The 23,554-nt window shown below is 38.0% G+C and overlaps 2 protein-coding genes and 1 long non-coding RNA gene across 4 annotated transcripts; 1 reads left to right on the plus strand and 2 right to left on the minus strand.

Annotated features, from left to right (window-relative positions):
- Window positions 1–597: 597 nt before the first annotated feature.
- Window positions 598–3,997, minus strand: LOC143421110 (uncharacterized). Its single transcript, XR_013100868.1, has 4 exons — window positions 3,352–3,997; window positions 1,208–1,246; window positions 1,027–1,066; window positions 598–627 (listed from the first exon to the last, which is right to left on the minus strand). It is a non-coding gene; the product is annotated as an uncharacterized LOC143421110 (long non-coding RNA).
- A 958-nt stretch (window positions 3,998–4,955) lies between these two features.
- On the minus strand, window positions 4,956–8,347 carry LOC101479432 (uncharacterized). The gene is made up of 5 exons (XM_004551077.4): window positions 7,895–8,347; window positions 7,349–7,379; window positions 6,777–7,243; window positions 6,362–6,424; window positions 4,956–5,776 (listed from the first exon to the last, which is right to left on the minus strand). The coding sequence occupies exons 1-5, from the start codon at window positions 7,935–7,937 to the stop codon at window positions 5,511–5,513; spliced, it is 870 nt and encodes a 289-aa protein (XP_004551134.3). The 5' UTR covers window positions 7,938–8,347; the 3' UTR covers window positions 4,956–5,510.
- zmp:0000000881 (uncharacterized) lies at window positions 6,808–23,318 on the plus strand. Of its 2 annotated transcripts, none has more exons than XM_012919041.5 (6): window positions 6,808–6,944; window positions 15,208–15,343; window positions 16,748–16,913; window positions 20,369–20,507; window positions 20,832–20,939; window positions 21,537–23,318. In XM_012919041.5, the coding sequence occupies exons 3-6, from the start codon at window positions 16,768–16,770 to the stop codon at window positions 22,482–22,484; spliced, it is 1,341 nt and encodes a 446-aa protein (XP_012774495.3). In that variant the 5' UTR covers window positions 6,808–6,944; window positions 15,208–15,343; window positions 16,748–16,767; the 3' UTR covers window positions 22,485–23,318. The 2 variants fall into 2 exon arrangements, with proteins under 2 accessions (XP_012774495.3, XP_012774494.3); XM_012919040.5 differs by having other exon boundaries at window positions 16,758–16,913.
- The last annotated feature ends 236 nt before the right edge of the window (window positions 23,319–23,554 follow it).

The following is a 23,554-nucleotide window of genomic DNA, read 5'->3' on the forward strand; positions in this document are numbered from 1 at the left end:
GATTTACCAGGTTTAACTGAAAGAGACCATAAATTAAAGATGTTTGTCTTTATAGCGTTCTGACAAAAAATAACATTTCATATAACTGTCCATTAAAAGATTTTTAAGCAAAAATATAGGTATGGGAACAAAATACACTACATCTGCCACAGTGAAATGGCTGCACTGATCCTGCAAGCCCTAGCAGCTGAGGGATTTCCCATGATGTACACTCTTCTGATTATTAACTGAGCACATTATATTCTGTTCCAGTGTCTGTTATGAAAAAGAACATGAACCATATGCAGCTTGATATGCAGATGTGTTTATAATTAAGGCCAGATATGTATATGCGTTTCAAACATAATTATTTGCTGTCAAGTAAAGCTGAAGTCTGATAAGCCAAATAAGCATGAAGGTGATTTACAGAAAAATAACCAGTTATTATGGAAATTGTTTTTCTAAAAAAAGGCGACTTCTTTGGGCTTAAGCATATGCAATAAAACACATCCTATTTGGCCATTATGCTGTGCCAATACAGTTAAAAACATTTTAAGACAGAAAGTAAGTATCTATGAGTAAAAAAAAAAAAAAGATGTTTCAGCGTGATGTTTCATGCTGAGGGATAAATGTTGAAGATCCAAAGTCCTGTTTGAAAAAAGAGAGAAGTGTGTTAAGTGAAATTGCATTTAGCCAAAGAAAAAAAAAAAGAACCACAAAACAGTCTGCTTGTAGCCCCTTTCCATTTTTTCAATATTTGAACTAAAAATATTCTCCAATTCAAGATTTACTGGGACTGAGAATTAGTTTTTTTTTTTTTTTCAAATATATCACAAAGCTTTTCTTACAGCACTAAAAGGAAAGAATAAAATCATCTATTTTAAGATTGGGGAACTGTATTAAAATGTATAATGGATTAAATGGTGTGAAATATTTTTTGGGGGGTTGGTCTATAGCTTTAGTCATTCATGAACTTATTCAAGGGACCTGATATAAGGAAGTTGTGTTTCTAAGATGAAAGTTTTGTTAAAATAAAATCACGCTTACTCAGAAGATCACAGTGCTCCAATCCCAATCAGAAAGAGAACTATGAAATAAAAGAAGAAAAAAAACCCTACAGACTGCTGTTGTTCAGTCAAGGTCAGCAAAACCTGGCTCTTGGCAATTTAACTTCATTGTTAAGTGACTATTGTATATGTCATAGGTTAGTATCATAATTTATACAAACCAGCCATTAAAATCAATCCAATAGGTCCACGGCCAGGATCTGAAAAGACAAATTAAGGTTGAATCAAGAATTTAAGTGTCTTATCTTCTTTTCTTTTCTTTTTTTTAAATGTACCTTCATCTTTAATGTATTAATACATTTACATCAATACAGAAATTTACTATTACACATATGTACAGTACTCAAGTAATTTATTGGATCATCACCCAGTGCAAGGTTTATGCTGCAGCTGCAGTAAATTAACAGTATTGATTATTATTAAATAAATTACATAAATATATTTAATGCTAAAATATAATTATTGTTGTTATCCATTATGTCAAAGAAGTATAACAGGAATGACTATTTGGCCATCGGGTCCCCAGCTGTTCATGTCTGCATTGGAGTGTAAAGTAGCTTTTTTACCCAGTGCACCTCACTGTGCAACAAATATGTCGTCACATCTGCTGGCATGCACCTCTTGATTTTTGTAACCTGACATGAGCTGCTATCATGTTTGCTTTTAACACCAGTTTAATGATATACGCCATACTCCCCAAAGTATCCACTCACCGATCCAAATCATTGAATTCAGGTGTTCCAATCACTTCTGTGGGCACCAGTATAAAAAAGCCACCTAGTCATGCAGACTGAATGACAGGATCCCACCTGTGCAACAAGTCCAGCCATGAAATTTCCTTGCTACTAAATATTACGCAGTCATCTAGTGGTGGTATTATAACAAAGTGGAAGTGAAGGCAGATGAGTGAAAACTTTTGGTGATATAGTCTATCAGTACAGAAGTTTAGAGATTCACAAATTATACAGAGGGAGAGCTTACGACAGTTTGAAAACGTGAGACTCTGTGGGTTGAAAAATACCCTGCAATGTCTTTGCCTATGGTTTTGACTCTTTATATATCAGCTCTGTGTGTTAAGTGACCAATGCAGAGAGTATACTGGCACCTTTTTCTTGGTTTATGCTGTCTCCAGAAAGGCTGATCTATTCAAGCTGTTGCAGCATCTAATTCTGTATAATCTAGGAATTAAGTTTCTGTATTGATATATAATTGAAATTGAAAAATGACACAATAATAGATTCACGTTATCTGCCAAGTTGCGGCAAGGTTAGAAAACTGAGAGGTGAAGGACCAGCAGAAAGGACACCAAAGCGTGACTCAGGTCAGCAGATATAACTTCACTTTGAGAGTGTGTCACTGTATGTGAGGGTATATCGAGCCCTTTATACCCAGAGCGCAGGATTGCTACAAACTGTTTCACCATATAAACATGAAACATATCGTCATATAACTAAGCCTCTGTCATAATTAAGATACTCTTAGTTTGCCAAGTGTATAAAAGCGCGCATTGGTGTATTTCTTTTTCTTCCCCAGCTGTAATATATTGTTACATTCATAAGCTCACCCACTAAAGCAGTTTAATTATTAGTTGTATTTTGACAAACATTTAACTTCGGCTTTTATTACAGATTCAACAGATAGAGGTCGCTCGTTTGTGCTCAATGTGTGCACATTTCCGGGGGAAACTCCGTTCGGACAATTTCTGCTGTTTATTCAAAATACCAGTTTTGCTAGAAATAAGTGGGACTCGGCTACAACATGGGTTAACCGCGACTGCGCTCACAGACTTAAGCTTTCCAGTTCGTCAGTGACGCGTTCCTTTCTGATCATCTGCCCTCTGTTTCTGAATAAAAAGTCACTCCTAGAAGCATCGAACACAACTACAAACTACTCCAAACTTTGGAAATCACGGCAGCGTAAATATTTCCCCCTTGAAAGGGAAAATCCTATAAGTACGTGCTTCTTGGACTACTCGAACGCCCCCTTTCAAAAGAAAACTTCGCTGTTCCTTTACTTCCGGTTATGACTTCTTCTACCAATCGTGTTGATGTGGAGGTTTTGTCTAGCGACATCTATCATTCTATTAAAGAAATACTGCAACGAGCGCACTCGCTGTGCACTCGCTGTGCCAAAAAGGGATTTCTGATATTTGCCCAAATGATTGCCGGTATTTAAATAGTTGTATGCATGTATGTATGGCTTATGTAGCGATTAACAAATGGTGGCAGGACAGATTACAAGTTTTACAGCCTCACTATTATTGGGGTAGGGTTAGGATTAGGGTTGTGCAGTGCTGCCCTCTTACATTCACTGTCTGGATCGGTAGCGCTGCTGCTCTCCGACTTGATGGGACGTGGGGCCCGGGCTCTCAGGGAGGAACAGCGGGGATGTCAGACGGTGGGTTTATGTGGTTGGCTCAAAGTTCGAGGATCCAAGCGGTGGGATAATGGCAACCCAATAAAAAAATCTGTTAATCGCGCTGACAGGCTTGTAAACGCGCGCACCGGGTGGCCACTTCCTGAAATGCGAGTGAGTGCGCGCCTTTTCTTTTTGAAGTTTGCGATTATGGGATTGGTGCGATCTCGGGGTACTTAACGTGGGCTTAATTCTTCTCTCGCCCTCTCTCTCACTTTTAAATATATTTGTATAACAAAAATATTAATCATCACAAAAAGGCGGATCGCCAAAAAACGGCGTTACATTTTTCAGTAGCAAAACTGACCTTTAAGAACTGCGCAGTTGTGAATTTGTCGGATGTTGTTGACTCGCAAATCTACGATTTGAGACCAGGAGGAGACAAACCCAGTCTCAGTGAACTACGACAGCACGGAAAAATCGGAGGGTTGCGTCACCAAGAATTTTAAATCTGCAGTTCAATAATCAAATATGAGGATCCATCGGCTTTGGCAGACCCACTGGGGATAAATACATTATGTGAAATGATATTAATACGCAATATAATGTGCTAAATCATACAAAATTATAAGGCTTTACCACTAGGAATGAGCCCACATCCGCTAATACTGATTTAACATGCCGTTATCTACTTTAACTCCTACTCTAACATCCCAACCTGTAGTGGATACCGCCCCTAGTTTCAGTTCCATCACAATATTGTAATGTTGTCAGTTGTTGTGCTATCCAGCTCCAGCTCATAAAGGGTTATCTAAAACTTTTTTTTTCTCTATGTGAAAATAAAGTACATACTGTAATGGGAAGTCCCTCTGCTGGGCATCGGGTCAGAAGTCTTATACTGCATGCCTAAAGAGGAAGAAATACATTTAAGTAGCATAATTCTGTATGAATAACTAATTACATTTAAATAATTCATATATTGTGATTAGAAATAGAACGACTCGTTACTGTGAATTCATGATGGCACAGATGGCACATATATGCCTTTTAACCAGTTTGATACACAGCACAGTAGAAATTCAATAGCAATAAAATCTACAGCCTCCAAAATAATATTTCGCATGTACAGAGTTTATCCAGACTGCTTTAGACTGTACCGATTTAAACAGGTGCATTTAATGTAAGTCTGTGCCATATCATATTGACCATAATGCCCTCCCCCCCAATATTGTCCTCCCACAAAGAGACAAGTCCGGGCATGTCTGAGAGATGAGTTAGAGCTGGGCGTCCGACTTCGAAGATGAGTTACACAGAAAAGGGACAGTAGACAGCAGAGCACAGTTCCCAGCAAAGTATGCAAGAAAATAGGAGGAGGAACTTGCAGCTGGTGATGTGCGACCCAACTAAACAAAGAGTATTCACCAGTTGCGGTACTTCTGATAATAGAGGCAAATGGTGGATTTAAACAACCAATTAAAATGTTCTATCTAAGATGCAACACCCCAGGTAGAAAATATTTTTTCATCTTTATTATGTGCCTATATTGGTTCAGACTCCTGCAGAGTCACATGGTTATTTAGTTTATTCTGAATTTAGTGTTATTTTATACTTAAAAATTCCAGGGAAACAACACCCACACTCCTCATTTTAAAAGAAGGTTCGAACATTCATTTTCTTACATTTATAAATGCTGCTGTCTTCAAGCTAGATGCATAATATATATTTTTCTATATCGACAGAAATACTGTTATCATAGTTTTTTCTTGAAATATGTGGTATCCTTTTGAGGCTTTTTCGCCCAACCCTTATTTAATACTGCTTGCTGAGTTTAAACCAGCGGAACATGCAGCACCCTAACGACAGTGACAACAGTGAATAGCGCTATTGTGTTGATCGTCGTCTCCCATTCTGATTTTTTTAAACCTTATCTACACAGTTGTCTTAACAGTTCACAGTGAATTTATAATGTTTTTATATTGTATTAGATGTATGTTATTTAAATATTTTTAAACATGCACATTCTATTTAAATTTTATTTTGAAACTTGACGTCCAGGTATATTTTAACCAGCATTTCAACAAAGCCAGCGCAGAATGGCACCTTAATGGCCTACATACATGTTTTATGGATGTCTTGAATGAGTGATTCCTTTGCTTCTGGTTGGATTTCATTAGTGTCGTTTGAGCAGGTAATGAAGACAAAATCGGACTGGCATACTGTGCAGGTTTTAGGAGTCTTAGGCACAGGCGGTGGTATTTGAGAGCATTCTGAGAAAGCTTTCTCTCCATAGTTCAGGATATGGTCATTTTCGTCATATATTGTGTTGAGGCTGGAGCACTTGTCCTGATCCTTGCAGACCCAACAGTTTAGCCCATCTGCATTTAGAGAAATGGAAAATATAAATATAAACATGATTTCAGGTGTAAATGCATGCAAGTTAAAATTACATATTCTGATGGGACCTAGAATAATTCTTAGTATTGCATTTTATAACATTGTTGTAAGTCACCCCGCATTACACACCCTAAAAAGTAAGGCATACCCACAATGTAAAATGGAAAAATATTTGTTTTTCTGGTAATTACCATACAATTACAGTGTACCTAAAAATAAATTATAGTGTAATTAAATTACTTTCACAGTAACTTGAAAATATAATGTATATTCACTTTCTGGTACAATAAAATTGCAAATAAAGGGGCTCATTTAAAGTCAGATTTAATTACAGGGCAATTACGTCCTCAGTTGGGGTGTTGTATTACAAAGTGTTACCAATTTTTGAATAAAAACTTACTACAGCTTAGCTTACTCATGTTTTTAACACAGTAGATGTGCTGCAGGCTAAGTATATAAATAAACTGATCAAAAATATAAAAATATAAGTAATAGTTAAAAAAAACTGCACATGTATATAAACTAGATATAAATAAATCTTTAAATACATATGAAGTACAACATACCATTAGATCCATTACAGGCAGGAAAGTTTATGATTAGAACTGCCACCACACAGAGATTGTAAACTGGAAAGAAAAAGTACGGGGCAGACTTACTCATGGAAAAAGTCACTATGAATTACTCCACGTGAGAATTTAAATAAAATTATACTCTTATTTAGGTACAGCAGTTATACTGATTGCATCATATAAGACTTTCCAGTATTTTGTCTAATCATGCATGTAAATGTAACATTAAAGAAACATGCCTCAGCAGAACTGCAATAAAATACAACAACAACTTTAACTATGTCCTCAGTGTTAAACATGCTAGATTTTTTGGCATTTAATATATCAATCTTTATGATTTAAAATGTAATATTTGCAATAAATGTATGCATGGCAGTTTTTAACAGATGCATATTGGAAATTTAATTACCTTTCCATTTTTTCCCAACAGCTCTTTTCTTGTAGCGGTTTTGGGCCGTCACTTCTTCCACTGGTGCAGCGCTTCCTGGGTTTTCTTTGGCGTCTGTGTTGGCATCCATGATGTTACCCTTATTTCCTACATCTTCCATGAGTGCCTCTGTAATGGCTGATGTTCCGGGTAAAGGCTTGAATACTTCCTCTCCCTTGCTATTATCGTCACGATCTGTGTATGTCTGGCAATTGAAGTTATTTTGCGGCCCACTTTGCATCCCAGCCAAACTGGACTTGATTAAGAATCCCTCTGTCATAGGTCTTGACTCAGGCGGGTATGGGTGTGGCTTGCTTTGTGCCATCATGGGGAACTGCTTCATGTGAAGAATGGGCCTCACACAACTCCCTGTGTCAGTTACAGGCAGGGCAATTTCTTCATACTTGTAACAGAACTTGTGCACCATGTCAGAAGAAAGACCTGCATCACTGTAATATAGAGGGGAAAAAATATTGTTTTTTGCTCCCATTTTTACAAGAAGTGTAAAAAACATATTTTATTAAAGAACTGTAAAAACCATGACAAAAGCATACCCGCTCTCCTGAGTGTGTAGATTATCACCATCTTTAAGTGAAAACATAACACAGTTAGTCTACTGAAAATCATTTTCATTTGCAAAACAGTTCATTTTACAGTCCTTAGATGTTTAACTACCAAAATACAAGCATATTTTTGTTTTTCCTTTTTAAGGAAATTCTTTTAATGAGTCAGCATAATGTGCAGCACTTAGGTAATATGGTAAAATAGGAACACTGCACATTGTTTTCCTGGGTTGCCATTGCAGTACATTAGCAGCACATGTTGTTCGTACTTTGTAATTTCTTACAAAATAACTTCAGCTGCAAAAAGTTAACAAAACAAATTTCGGTGCCGTAAAAATGAATAAAAGTTGTGATCTGAGTAAAAGTTGCGATTCCATTTCATTCCAAGCGAGGGCCTGGAATGAAATGCTACTACAGCCATTTTGCTGGTATAGAATGAATGAAGAGCCTCAAAAATGAGCACACTAAGAGGAAAAACAACTGCCTTGCCGCCATTTTAAAAATATTGAATAATGCCGTGTCAATAAACAAACTAACCTCGTGGTTGAAAGTGGGGCAAATAATCCGACGGATAGACCATTTTCTCACGATGAGCAATAGTTCCACAGATAACCCCGTACTGGTTTTGTCCTCAAAGTGAGAGCAGGAGGAAATGAAAGAGCATATGACAGCTGGTGTACGTCATAATAAATATATTTTTTGCCACTAGATGGTGGTATTCTACTGAGGTTGATTGCATAGTGAACCTTTACTGAACCATGTAATAATAATAATGATATTATTTACCGCTTTGAAAAACGTAGTTAAAAAGTGCTTTACAGAACACAAAAGAAAATATAACTGTAAAGAAATATATATATTATATTTTTAATAAGTCTGTAATTCTCCACAGTCCATTAAAATGGATAGGACATAGTGTAAGTAACAGCAATGGCACAGCATGTCCCAAAGCCACAACACAATGTTACAACTAATTAAACAAAACCTTAAAGGACGTCTGGTCTTCGCTTTTTTAATGCAACCAAGCGGCCATCCTTGGAATTCTTTACACTGCAGCCGTCAGCATGTGGACTATGGGCTCATTGCTAGAGAACTGCTGTATACGAGTAGATAGCCCATCTCCTTGTTTCGCAATGGCTTTTAGTTTTGTTTGTCTTTTTTTTTTTTTTTTTTGGGGGGGGGGTTGCCAGATTTCTCTGCCAGTCAGTTTGTATTTAGACGATGGCTTAAAGAAATCCTAAGCAACAGCATTTGATTCAGTCATATACCTGCTTCTAATTGTGAAGCCTGAGCAAGCAGACATTTGGTTTAGTTTAGTATTCTATATCTCACGCGTTTTAATGGATTTCCTCATTGTTAGCTATTTTATTGTATTCTGTAAAGCCCTTTGTACTTAATTCTCAAAATTATTTTCTTCTTCTTCTTCTCTTTTTCTTCCCACCCCACCCTGATCTAATTTTAGTCATTGCTTTCAGTTTTGGTTAGTTTCATTTTTCTTCTTGTTTCTGTGAAGGAATTCCTGCTAGGTATCGTAAACCAAAAGCAAAAGTGGTGGCAGATAAATTGAAAATATCTATATTAGTGTTGGTACATAACAACAGTGCCAAGACACAATGTGCTAGTGCTGGTATAGACTTACATTAAAATAGATGAGTAAATAACAGCATGAGAGACCAGTTTATAATTTGATAATGCAACCAAAAACAATGCTGTTTTTTTTTTTTTTGTTTTTTTTTCTTATTCATAAGGAGTCGCTACAGGAACTCCGTCTGCATGTACAAGATGTCCTTACTGATGCAGCCGTCTCCCTTTTCCCCTGGTATGAAGCAGGGGATTTTTTAAATGTTAGGTACTTGTGTTAATCATTACACTATGGGGCCACTAGTTTAAAGCTGTACAATTTACCCAAACAAAAACCAATGAACTAAAAAGTTTCATTTCTTGTTTGTCGCCTTCCTTTTTGCTCACTTTTTCCTCTGTATCACAAATTATAAATTCAACCAAAAGGTAAAGTGCCAGGAAACATCATGCAAAAAGTGTTCCCTTGAGATTTATTTGAGATCACTTTGAAACAGAACAAAGGAAATACTGACAAGAAATGCTGTAAACCTTCTAGTGTGGTACCTAAAACTACAGCCAATGCTACAACCAGGATTTTAAACGTATAGAGGTGAAATAGAAATCCATATACACTTAAATAATTATTCAGTGAAAATGTTGCACTGCTGCAGTGGCTAACACTATTGTCTAACAGCAAGACGTTCCTGGTTTGAATTTGCAAGCCAACTGAGGCCTTTGGGTATGGTTTGCTGTGGCTCTCTCAGGGTACTGTAGCTTCCTCCTACAGTTCAAAGAAATTCATAACAGATTAGCTGGTAATGCTAAAATGCCAATTGTTGTGAGTGTGACTAGTTGCCTGTCTCTGTGTTAGCCCAATGATAGATTGAGGGTAATGCATATGGATCTGTCCTGGACGTGTGTCTCTTCTCTTCCAATTACCCTGAATTGGACAAGTGGTTAACCCGAGTAAGTTTCAAATTATATAATAATCTTTTATTCAGTTAATATTGTTTTTCTCCTTCACAAAGGCAATGAATTAAAATCTGCTGGGGAAAGTCCAACTAGTTCTTACACATTTTTTGTTAGTCTGAAAACAATTACGGTATGAATCGACTGTAGTATAGAAATCGTGCTTTATAAACAACAAATTGTTTTGGGGGGTTTTGTGATACACCTTGCTAAAACCCAAAGTTTCAGCAACCCACCACATATTTATGATTTTTAGTAGTAGCAGCAAGGAAATCCTCAGTGCATTATATACAGTCATTCCAGTATAATCAGTGTGTTTTACTTTTATAATGACAGCACACACTACAGTAGAGAGCTTGTACATAATTTGCTTGTACACAATTTTGTATCGGTGTGATGTGTGAATATATACTAGAGGGATTTCTGCTACCACATATTTATGATTTGACTCAATGGGAGTTGTATACCTGGTAGGTCACCACATTAGTTAGAAAACCACAACATTTTCATAGATTTACATTTGAAAGAAATAAGCTAAATAAGTCTCAAGTTGACTCCATGAATGTGAAATGAAGAAAAATAATAAATGAACTGCAACCATGTTTTGAATCTCCTACAACATTTTTACAAAACTCTCTAAGCTGCAACTTATTGAAATATGACATCAAGAGAACAGTAGGATGAAGTTTGAAGCCACAAACGTTGAAATCTTTACAATAGACTGCTTCTACATACAGTCATATATACAGTATATACATGTCCATATGTATACATGTATACATGCATATGGTAACCATAGCATTCAATTATAGAATCATTTTTACAAAGAAATGTTTCAAATGAATGAGAAATTGGTTGTAATAGAATTGAATATATGGAGAACAAATTAAATGGCTTTATTATTACTGTTACACAGGCCAACTAGATACAAGATCAAGAACAGAGCCTTTAAAATTCAGAGTAAGTGTGAACACAACACGAGTTTTCTTATGTTGTTATGTTTTTTCTGGAATTTGTATTTAGAGCTTGTTTCTGTGCTGCCATGATTAGTGTCTCTGTGCTGTTTTTCAGTCCAGCTTTGTCCAGGCACTGGTAGGATTTCTGGATGTCAGCCATTTCCTCTATCCGCCAGTGGTACTTACCGTGCAGGGGCCTGTCCTTCCATGATGGCTCCTCCAGTTGCTACTCTACTTTACTGGGTTTCTGTTGCCTGAGGTATTCACTGAGTACGTGGATGAGAAAACTCTTCATTGTCTCATCCTGGACAGTGGTTCTGAAACTCACCAGTACCGGGCATCATTCCTTACACTTAGCGTACTCAGTCTCAGGGTGCTGGACTGGGGTGATACCTTCCATGCTTAGTCAGGAGCGTCTTTGTCTTGATGTTACTGGCTTCCATCTCCTTCTTTAGGCAGCTTATTATCCCAGCAGGGTACCTGATCACTGGCAGGCCGTAGCTGTTGATAGCCCAGATCTTGTTCCTAATATTCAGCTGACTCCTTAGGACTTGCCTGACCCTCTGCAGGTACTTGGGGGTTGCAGCTTTCTTAGTGGCCTCTTCATGGTTCCTATTCACCTGGGTTCAGGCCTATGCAGAACAGCAGCGGGGAAAGCTCATCTCCTTGGTAGATCCCGCACTTGATGGTGTCTTGTGCAATAGGCTTGAAGTTGGCCTCCAGTGTTGTTTGCCACATCCCCATCAAATTCTTGATGAAGGCTCTCAGGGTCCTGTTGATCTTGTATTGTTCTAGGCATTCCACGACTCAAATGTGGGTCGTTGAGTTATAGGCCTTCTCAATCTGGGCAGTGCACAGGTTGGTCAGTCTGGTCTTGCAGTCTTGGGTGACTGTTCTGTCTACCAGGAACTGGTGTTTTGCTCCTCTGGTATTCCTGCCAACTCCTTTCTGTGCCCCACTCGTGCATTGAGTCATGTGCCTATTCATCTTAGCGCTGTGATGCCTGATAGGGGCTTCCATGTGGTACTGGGGCAGGTTATAGGCCGGTAGTTGGATGGAACCAGTCCCTTCTGGGGGTTCTTGGGGATCAGGACTGAGCAGTTAGCCATTCTGGGTGTGTTTCATCCATTAGCAGCCTGCTCATTTGTGCTACCAGATGCTCATGGAGTGCAGTCAGTTTCCTCAGCCAGTAAACGTTAATTATGTTGAGGCTTGTGGTGTCCAACTTGTCCATAATGGAGAACCTTTTTTGCCACTGTGATGGTTGCTGGACCCTGTTCAGGGAGGTCTGTCTGATCTGCTCTTAGATTCACTAGCCACTGTTATGTGTTGCAGCCTTCTCCCATATGCTCTTCCAGTATTGCGCCATCTCCAGACACAAAAGTTTGGACACACCTTCTTATTTAATGTTTTTCTTAATTTTTACTACTTTCTACTAGAGATGGCATGATAACAATACCACTTTTTTATGTCCGATACTGATACCAATATCATACATTTGGATGTCTGCCAATACCGATATGAATCAGATATAGTGTATTTTATAATCAATAAAACTGTCTTTTTTAATATCTTGCTGCATTTTGTAAAAGTTCTGTCATGGCAAATGGGATGAGCCGTGAGGAGAAAATAAATGAGGCAGGCACTTGCTGAGATGTGAAGGTGGTTTATTGTAAAATAAAGCACAAGGTGAAAAATGGCAAAATGGAACTAAAGATAATCTAAGCTGGGAAAAACTAAACTACTAAACAGCAAATATGAACACGAACATGAAGGAGGGTGAGCAGAGGCATATCAAGGTGGATGGCAGGGAAAACACACGGAGAATACACAGTTAAATCACAGATAGACCAGCGACTAGTACACAAGTAGAAACAACTTAAATACACACAGGAGAACACAGGGAGATTACACACAGGTGGGGAACACAGAAGGAAGTAACTGACAAGACGAGACAGGAGAAGCAAAACTGAATACACTCACATGACACACAGAACTTCACTGTAAAACAGGAAACAAGAAACAGAAAAAAGGACGCTGACTTGACGCTGAACTAAACCGTTAAACAGAATAAACTGAAACATAGAAAATAATATTCAAAACAGGATAACAAAAGAATCAGAACATAAATCATAATACAGAAGAATACCAAAACATAAGAAACTGAAAATGCTGGGTCAAAATGAACCACAACCCTGACAAGTTCATACTCAAATTTTAAAAAACAAAACACTACTGCTATTCTGGTATACCTGTATGCTAAAAATACACTGCACACAAAATATTTCATAGTTCAGCAATACTGATCAATCTAATAAACCTTTTTCCCAAAGGAAAAAATAAGTTAAATACCAGCTTACCTCTGGCGTCCAGGGCATAATTGGCCGCTTTTGACGACTTTTGATTTTACCTCTATGTTTCACCTTCAAAAACTGTTTATGTTGCCTTATTTGGTATCATTATTTTCAGCACAACCTCTAAGATCTGAAATGTGAGTTATTTTTTCGTTTTGACATACTATATTTACACAATTAAAATGTAAATTTAGACAAAAAATTAAAATCCAAGTAGAAAACAAGTTATATTTTTTACAGTAAAAACCACAAACATGTTTAACGAAGCATTTTCATAACTTATAATGCAAATAGAAATTGTACATTTCTAAAAAGTTATGCACACGTTTTACAAACAACAAAGTTATATGGAACTATTTACCTAAAAATGCAGCCAAGGCCTCAGGCGTTTTTTATATAACCATTTAAATCTATTTACAGAACAATCAGGTGTTCTGCATCAAATAAGAAGGCACAAAAATTACTTGTGCCACTCCAAAAAAAATGTTTCTGTCCACTATAAGACAGAGGAGAACACCACTGGCCTAAACCCTGCAGGTCTGTCAACAGGAGCTGTATCAGTCCAGTTTTACATGTGGAGACAGCATTTACACTGGAATTTGCCTTTAGTGGCTTTTTTTGGAGCAAATGTGACATCCATCAGTGTAACTGACACACAAAACAAAACAATGACTACACCACACACTAACTATAGCCTCGCTAAATGTCACTAATGTCTCACAAAAACTCGCTTTCACTCTTTCTTTCTTTCTTTCTTTCGCTCGCCCGCTTTCTCTCGTGGCATCTGCTGCAGTCGTTTTGCTGCTTGTTTCCTCTTTGTGGTGCAAAGTGGGCGATAAACAAACAAGAGAGATGGACTTGTGACAGAAAAGCCGATCATTGATCATTTTCATGACTGAAGTAGCAGCAGGAGAGAGAGAGGCAGTCGCTCCATATATCGGTTGTTAAGCTTAACATGGAAATGCTTTACAAACATTCAGAGATGAACTTACACACTTGCTTTACTTCTCAGGGATAGCTATCTCGGAGATGAAATGCCGGTTTGGAAGCACGTAGTGAGGCTCCAAGTGCTCAACCAGACCGCTGACAGGCCTCGCACGCCACAGCCGCTCTATCACGTGACGCATACTGCTCCGACGTGCTACGGTTATGAGCTGAGTTACGCCATGTCACAAGTTTTGTGAGGTGCTTTCCTGATATTTAATTAATCGGATTACATGTTTTATTTCTCTCCAATATCCGATCCAGTAATTTAGGTCATTATCGGACCGATACCGATACGTAAAATCTGATCGGTCCATCCCTACTTTCTACATTGTAGATGCATACTAAAGATATCAAATACATGAAGCAAGGTATATGGAATTATAGAAAAGATATCCATCCATCCACCCATGCATACATTTTCTTGTGCTTATCCTTGTTATGATTGGGGGGGGGGGAGCAAAGGGTGGCTATTTTGAAGAATAAAACATGTTTTGAATAATTTCACACTTTTTTGTTTACTAGATAATTCCATATGTGTTCATTCATAGTTTTGTTAAAAACCTAATAATAGTTCAAAACCTGCTAACACTAGCAGCACGCTAGTGTTAGCAGGTTTTGAACTATTATTAGGTTTGTGCTCACATTGGCTCAGCTTGTATTCAGCAGTTTCAGTCTAAAGCACAAGACAGCTAAGGCTGATGGTAATTTAAGTATTTTGGTAGGTAATTGTACCAGTTAATAATTTGCATAAGGACATATCTGCATATTTCATCATCCCTTCTTTTTCATTTTAGCATTTTTAGATGTACACATGTATATGTATACATATAACCACTAGCACTGCTGTTATATTTATTATGGATGTTGCTGCTATTTTGTTTTCCACACGGTCATCCAAATGTTAAAACTCTGGTCTCTGGCTCTGTCTTCTCTCCCACTGTGACAGCACGTGTCCTGTTTATCAAACATTATCTCATACCTGCATTTGTATTTACGCTGTGCTTCTTTCTTCACTTGTAATTAGTGTGCTACAGGATAGGACTGGCTTTGCTTGGGGCCATGAATCAGATTCAGGAAGGTGTGGAACAGGTTTAAAGAGCGCTAACAACGTCAACTCGTGTTCAGACCTGACAGAGCTGCGTTCCCTCAACAGCATAAAGGTAGGAAGAGAATCTTTTGTGGTTTAGAGATTCAAGAACAAAAAGGATCAAAGATTATATATATTTTAGCTTTGAGTGGTTTTAAATTTAAGTACAATTAAGTAATTGAAAAGTGTGTTTACTGAGGAGCTTCTCATGTATGTTTGTAAAACCTTGAGTTTGTCTTAAGTGAAAATGATTTGCTATACTGTGATCAACTTTAGTCATTCAGATACTGTGACTGCAAATGTTCTTGATAATAAGGACTATTTTGAAAGTTAAAAACTGCCTTCTTCAATCTCTTCTCTTGTGAACTGACCAGTCTGTCAACATTTCCTTCCTGTTTTGACTACACAGCTCTCTGGCTCTTTGAAAACCTGTTGTATAATCCTGACATCAAGTCACTCTGCTGTCAGAATATTTGAAATGATAAGTGTGGTTGTAGATCAGGGTCCTGGTGTCTTTATTTATACAACAGCTTCAGTTACAGCTGAGTTACTGAGAACAGCCTGCCTGAACTTTACTATTCAGGTGCTCACTGCCCAAACTGTATTTCTAATTAAATAAATTAATTATAATTTGAGGGAAACAAAATGGTAGTTCAGTGAGATTATCAGTCTGTGGAACATTTTCATTCTTCTTAAGAATTTTCCGGTAAGGAATCTACGGTATTACTCAAGAGTGGTAACACCCTTCCAGGGAATATTTTTTTTAACTGAAGTTTATGTCTGACAGTCTGCTGACACCAATGAATGTTAGGTTGAAAGGTGAGTGAGAGCAGTTTTTCAGTCTCAGTTTGTTTGTGATTACGTTCGATATCTCAGTGAGATCTGAAAAAGGTAAACACATTTTATTTGCTGTAAGTTAAAATGGCAATACGCTAAACATAAATATAGTCAGTGCTGTTTAAATCACCTGAGTTTATTTGCTTTTTACTTTTACTTTTATTTATCAAGCAATATCTCTAGATAGTTACTGCTATGTTAGCTACTAATATTTTATATTTAATCTTGATCATTAAGGATACTCACAATGTGGTTTAAGAAGCATATTAGTCATATTTAATAATAATAAGTCATATTTTATAGTCCGTAAAATAACCTTGCTGTCCTGAATTGCTTTACTGAATTGTTGTTTTATCAATGTCTAAAGTGGAAAGTACCAAAAGTCACAGCAGCTAGTACCAGAAACAGAACAGAGTGATTTCAAGATCATCAAAAGCACTGAAAGTACAGGGTATTACTCACAATCGTTCTCCACCAAACATAAATATTTACTGGCTTGTATTACAATTACTCACGCTTATATCATATAACTAAACATTGTAGTTGTCACCAAACCTGAATATACTACAGAATATACTCCTTGTTATCAATTCTATCATTCTTTGTTTTGTGAGTAAAATGACCCTCCCCTCACTCTAAGGCTCTCACAGCATCTCCTAGATGGCGTACTCCACCAGCACCCTTGCAGAGGGCTGTTTTGGGAAAGTGTACAAGGAGAAGTACAATGATACCTGGGCTGCTATTAAGAAAGTTCCTCAGCATCTCATCAGCTGGAAGGATCTGGAGAGAGAGAGTGAAGTGTACAAGTAAGCATATTAAGCATGGTTAATATTTTCAAAGACAAAAACAGCAATATGGCATTATTACAAAACATAGTTGTATAAAATATATGGCAGACGGTGTAATTGCTGACAGACATTTAATACTTTTTTGCTTGCTTTTAACTAAATGTAACTGTTTATATGCTTTTTATTGCTAAACAGAGAAAACTATCATTCTGCATGTTTTTTATAGGCAAAAAGCATGTTCTTTATGCATTAACAGTCACATCACTGATAATTGATTTAAAGCTGGTTACATGGGTCCCCAGTAAGTATTTATTTCATACCTTCTATTTACTACATATTAGCATTGTCATTTCTGGGCTATAACCAAAGAGCATCATGGTGTAAACCATAATATTAAAAAATGTGAATTGCACAAACACCTACTGGCCAAGACTTGTCGGCCTTCTACACTCAGAACTGCCTTAAACTCTCTCCACAAAGTGCTTGAAACATTGCTCAGAGATTTTTGTTGATATTGGCATCATAGCTTCACACATGTGCTGCAGATCTGTACTTGTATGATCAAAATCTCCTTTTGCACCACAACCTTGAGGTGCTTTGAGAAAAAAACTGAGTTCTGGTCATTCTTTAGATCATTATAAAGGTATCTATCTATCTATCTATCTATCTATCTATCTATCTATCTATCTATCTATCTATCTATCTATCTATCTATCTATCTATCTATCTATCTATTAGGGGTGCAACGATACACAAAATTCACGGTTCGGTTCGATACTTTGGTGTCACGGTTCGATATTTTTTCGATACAAAAAAAATGTTGATGCCTTTTTAATTTGTCATTTATTAAAATTATAAATATATATTTTAACTCAAAAGTACAGTTTTTAAATTTAACCCTAACCCTTGTGCGTGTTTTTTATTTTGACAGCGAATGCGCACCTGCGGACCACTTATGTGCAGCCCTGGTTATTTAGCTCGTCATATTGCAGCCACAGAAATTCTTTTGTCCATGAAACCATAAAGCTGCACTTTCTTTTTGCCTTATAGTCTGATTTGTCATAACTTTTCCGTTTTGTGGTAAGCTTTTCTTTGGCTGTCACTTCTTCACCCTGACCTGTCTTATTTGGCTCAGCAGAACTAAAATATATATACTGCTGCTTTTACACACGCACTCACATAAGCTCAGCGATTCTCTGCGCGATCAACCTCTCACATGTTTAAGCTGCGGGAGAGTTCACTTGTCATGTTTGCATAGTAAGCTAACAATTAATAAGATGATGTCAGAGGAATTGGTGCACAAATTATCATCACTCACAGATCAGTGCTGTCGCTCTCTATACACAGTTCGCGCGATTGCAAAGTGAAAGCAAAAAAACAAGCGCAAATTCAAACGCGATTTCAATATGTCACATATTGACAGTTTCTCACCGATGCCAATGACATAATTACCCAGCTACATTTCTGAAAGAATGCAAAAGCATTGACATATATTATTCCTTCCTACAATAGCCCGACGGGCAGGGCAGAGATAGATTTTGGTAGCCCGACTGAAAAAATCGCTAGCTCCGGGACGTCGGGCTAGCGATATTGCGAGCCCTGTATCTGATTGAGGAATCACTCATCTTTGGAAAAGAGAGTTTATTACAGAGAAATGTCTCTTTCCAAAATAAAAGCTATACTATCCGCTTCTTCTGGGCTATATTCTCAGCAGCATATTAAACATATAAGGAGAATCATGTGCTAACAGCTGTCTAAATGACTCGGCTACAGTTAGTAGCATGGTTGCTTGTTTTTTTTTCTGCTTCCACTTGTCTTTGCACTAGGATGATGTCGGCGTAAATGTGCAGTCATATTCGTTGTGTTCCCACTAGTGCTTTCAGGTTAATCTCGTTGAAATTACCTTAAAGCCACAACACGGCAAATCTCCGTTAACGAGCTACCGCCGATCGCCCCGTGCATGGGGCTAGACGGCCAACACGTTAACGAGCTAACTGCGCTAACACACTAGCTCCCACCCATGTAATTGAGCATTGCATGGCACATCCAACATACTGTTTTACTTTAGTCCATGACTCGCTTACCTTCAGGGTCATACGTCACATGAAAACCAAAATAATTCCAAACGCCAGATCTGAATGAGGGTGGGGGAGGTCCATGTTGCAAGGAGAGCTTAACTTCTGTCTCGCTAGCTTGCCCTGCGCTCTTCCTTCTGACGATGCTGTCTGTGTTGAGCGCTCAGTGAATCTGCGTTCGACTGCTCCGCCTAGGCTCGACAGTGCAGCCTAGGCGGAGCAGTCGAACGCAGATTCACTGAGCGCTCAACACAGACAGCATCGTCAGAAGGAAAGTTGATAAAATAAATTACAAATTTTGTATTGTTCGATACATATGCGTACCGAACCGAAAGCACTGTATCGAACGGTTCAATATCAATACGAATATCGTTGCACCCCTACTATCTATCTATCTATCTATCTATCTATCTATCTATCTATCTATCTATCTATCTATCTATCTATCTATCTATCTATCTATCTATCTACCTACCTACCTACCTACCTACCTACCTACCTACCTAGGCAGTATTATGAGGTTTGTTCTTGTTACTGTAAAAGGGAGTTTTCCCTTCCCACTCTTGCCAGGTACTTATTCAAAGCAAGCTCATGGTTTGAATTTCTGTTGCCTACCTGCCAGCTTGAACCATTTTCCTTAGGCCTCTGATATCAACAAGGCATTTAAAGAAGGGGTAGATCAGCAGTTTCTGAAACACTGCCATCAACCAACCACCCCATTTTCAAATGTACTTTAATCAACTTTCTTCTCTATTCTGATGCTCTGTTTTATCTTCATCAGGTGGTCTTGACTATGTGTTAATTAACTGCTAGAAAATTAAAGTAATACTATTTAATAAGAGTACAGCATAAAGTCAATTAAACGTCTGGGGTATTGATATGGCCAGTTAAGTAGCAGAGGTTGTTGTTAATCAGTTTCAGCTGCTGTAGTATTAATGACATTAACAACAGCTTTACTAGAGGAGCAACAATGAGATAACACCCAAATCAGGAGTGGTTTTACAGGTGGAAGACACTGACATCTTTTTCCTCTTTAGCATTATTGACCAATTTTTCTTTCACAAGTTTTGCATTTAGCTAGGGTCAGTGTCACTACTGGTAGCATGAGCACTGCCAGAGTCCTACAAAATGATCTTCAGCAGGCCACTGATGTGAATGTCTCTGATTAATCAATCTGATCAATACAACTAGAAAAAGACTTCATGAGAGTGGCCTGAAGGCCTGACTCATCTAGTGGCCTCTGAATCAAAACCTGAATGTTTGCACATAATTCCCTCACCTGATGCTAGATGATCCAGGTGGTTTTGAATGTTTTAGAAAAAGAAAACGCCCAGTTTATTTTGTTTTGATTTTGTCAAAATCTTCTTTTCTCCATGACTTGTTACCACTGATCTGCAGCAAGTCAAAACATCCCAACATAGTGAGGCTTCTGGGCAAAATAATTCTTAAAGATGGAAAATGGATCATTCCACTAGAGTTTGTCTTCGGAGAGGACTTGGAGACCACCATCTTCAAGGCGTCAAAGTCTAAAATATCGGTGAGGTTACTAGAAAAAAGACAAAAGAAATGAAAGTTGAAATTAAGAAAAATTGTTTGCATGGTTTGCAGGTCACCACTGCCCTTTGACTCACTCCTTTGCTTTGCTGTGTGTTTTGTGTAGGGTATAAACCAAGAACAATTGCTGTTGTAATATTACCTATTATCTTCTGTTGTGTAACATTTTATGTATTTTAGCATGCAATTGCCTAATTTATTTCACACTTTAATAAGTAGTTTAAAGATTTCCAACTCAGGTAAGCATGAAAGTCAATGTGACCCTGGTCGTCCTAAAATTGGTCTCATATTTATTTTTACCACACAGATGACTCCAGCTAATAAAGGCACAATCATTGTCGGCATGTGTGAAGGGCTGCTTCATCTACACTCCAGAGACATTGTCCATCAAGATCTCAAGCCTGAAAACATTATGGTGAGTGGAAATTTAGATTTCTTTATCACAATGTTTCTTTTTAACATGCAGATTTGAGCATATGTCGACTCTGAATAAGTCTTATCCCTCTGGTAGGTAAAGAAGTTTTTGTCATTTGTTTGTTTTTTTCTTTTTTATTTGCAATGTCAAAGTCAACTTACGCAAGCTTTGGTTGTCTCAGAGATTAAGTAATGTAGGGCAAAGCACATGCGTCTGTCACAGTGAAACTACGAATGGTTCGTTACGCATATACTTGTCTCAAAACTTTAAAGACATACGTGTGGCTGGTATCATAAAACTGATCATGGCAAAAAAACACCATCCCATATTCTTTGTCGCTTTTCAAAATCACAAGATTACAAAATGCTTTAACAACAAAACAAGCATCTGAAAAGACAGTCAGCTAAAGATCAACAGAACCAGATAAAAAAAATTAAAAAAATAAATAAATAGAAAAGCTGGTAATTCTGTGCAGACTCTTCAGAGAAACTATCTCTGAGCAGAAGCTGGTTGCACATTATCCACCGTATAAAGCTGTATGAGGTGTATTTTTTTTAGTCAATATTTAATGTTTGCTGAACAATGTTTGTTCTTTAGGTGGAGCATAACACGAACAGAGCAGTAATTATTGATCTGGGACTGGCCAAGTTCTTCAGACGTGGTCTAAACTCTGCAGTGGACATGGGGAACGAGGCTTACTCGGCACCTGAGGTGCTGCAGAGGGGTAGCCAGAGAGATCAGCGTTCAGACGTCTGGGCCATGGGAAAAATCATAGCTGAGCTCTGTGCCCGGATTCGTCTGTACACACCCAGCGTCTGTCCTGACAAAATCAAGGATGTTTTAAAGGACCAACCATACTGCCCTGCTGTGTGTAGGATGGTGGACCAGAATCCATCTCTGAGGGCCTCTATGGGCGGGGTCATTAGTGATATTCGAAGAGCTGCAGGAATGGGCATTGTCACCAACACACCCATTCAAAAAGATCATCTTAAACCACCTACACCTCACTTTAATGCCAGAAACCAGTCCCCATCACCTCCGAACAGAGATGCACATCTGCCAATCAGGGACCCATCACCAATCAATCAAGCTGCATCTCCGCTAATCAGGGACTTATCGCCGATAAACCGAGGTGTTTCTCCACTTAACAGGGATCCATCACCGTTAAACAAGTTTGACATACATCAGTCACCTATGAATAAGCCTACAGGGCGGATATTTGAACGTTCTCCTAGACCAGAGATAAAACCTTTGCCTCGGACTGGAGTGCACCTTCCTCCTTCCCCACAGAGGCAAGAGGACAAGAACAAAAATCACGATCTGGTGCCGAAAGGTGGATCAGAACTTGCACAGGACCTCAGGAAAATGAAGTTGTTACACGAAGCTGCCAAGGATCTTCCCTGCAACCTGCCAACGACAGGGAGGGTGGTGGTGCGGCGTTTTGAGGAGAAAAATGGGGAAATGGGTTCATGGGAGCAGACCGAGGTGGTGACTCGTGATGGAAAGATAGTCAAGTTTGATGATGTCAAGTTTAACAGCAAATGAGAGTATCTGGGAGAGTTACAAAATAGTTGTATGTTCACTCAGCTTAAAGAGTAGACTGAGTTTAGGTGCAGTAGACATTGCATGGAATGTAACAGGATATAAATTTTTTTTAAGGAATTGATTAGTTTTGAGTTATTTCCAAATTAAAACTTTCCATTAGCGTATGCTTAGTTCCAAATTTATTTTTAAAAATATCAATTTCAAGTGCAAACCTAGATGTTGTGGATTTTGGTATGCATTATGCTCACTGTAAGCTCTGTGAGTGGGACTTGTAATGAGATTATCTCCAGTTGAAAAACTGATAGTTATATATATTTTCTGTTGGCTAAAATGTGCAATGGTGATTACATATGAAATGTGTTTTGATAGTTTTGGTTAAATAAATGACTGTGAGAAATTAAGGGCAGGGAATGTGGGTGTGGTATACAGAATGGGTCTGTGGTGTATTGTCTGCTTAATATGTCTGCTGTTTTTTTAACTAGTGATCTAATCTTTAAGCTGTACTGTGCATCAGAGTCTCCTGTGTCTGATAGTCGTTTTTTTTAATGACTGTAAAGTAAGACAAATAAATCCAGCAATCTTTATCTTTGAGTTGCTGGAACCAACAAGTGATTTGTTGCTGGGTTGATTTGATGCTATTGTGTGGCAGAAGTTCTTGCTACACTGCTCTTTACACTTCAAAGTGAACAAAGGTGATGTGTTAGTCCACACCCCATTTACAAGAACAAGAAGAACCTGTTTTATTTTTTTTGTAATTACTCTTGCAGTAATAAAGTACATCTTCCAATCTCATGTAGTTGTACACATCAGCATTAAAGTTGCTTTTATTGTTTATATGTGCTCTTAGCAGTCTGTGTGGATTTTTTTTCACGGCCTGAAGGGGAAAGCTCTGAGTTGAGACTGATTTACTGTCACTGGTGGGACCATTTCACATTTGGCTTCCTCCTTGAAACCGTGGCACTGTTTAGATGACCACCTGTAAAGGATCAGTGATTTGAGGTTTCTACATGAATATAAACTTAGGTCAACAACTGCCATTTGGTTTCAGTTGTTTCTACATCTGTTAACAC

The sequence above is a fragment of the Maylandia zebra genome, linkage group LG11 (assembly GCF_041146795.1).
Source record: "Maylandia zebra isolate NMK-2024a linkage group LG11, Mzebra_GT3a, whole genome shotgun sequence".
Taxonomy (NCBI): domain Eukaryota; kingdom Metazoa; phylum Chordata; class Actinopteri; order Cichliformes; family Cichlidae; genus Maylandia; species Maylandia zebra.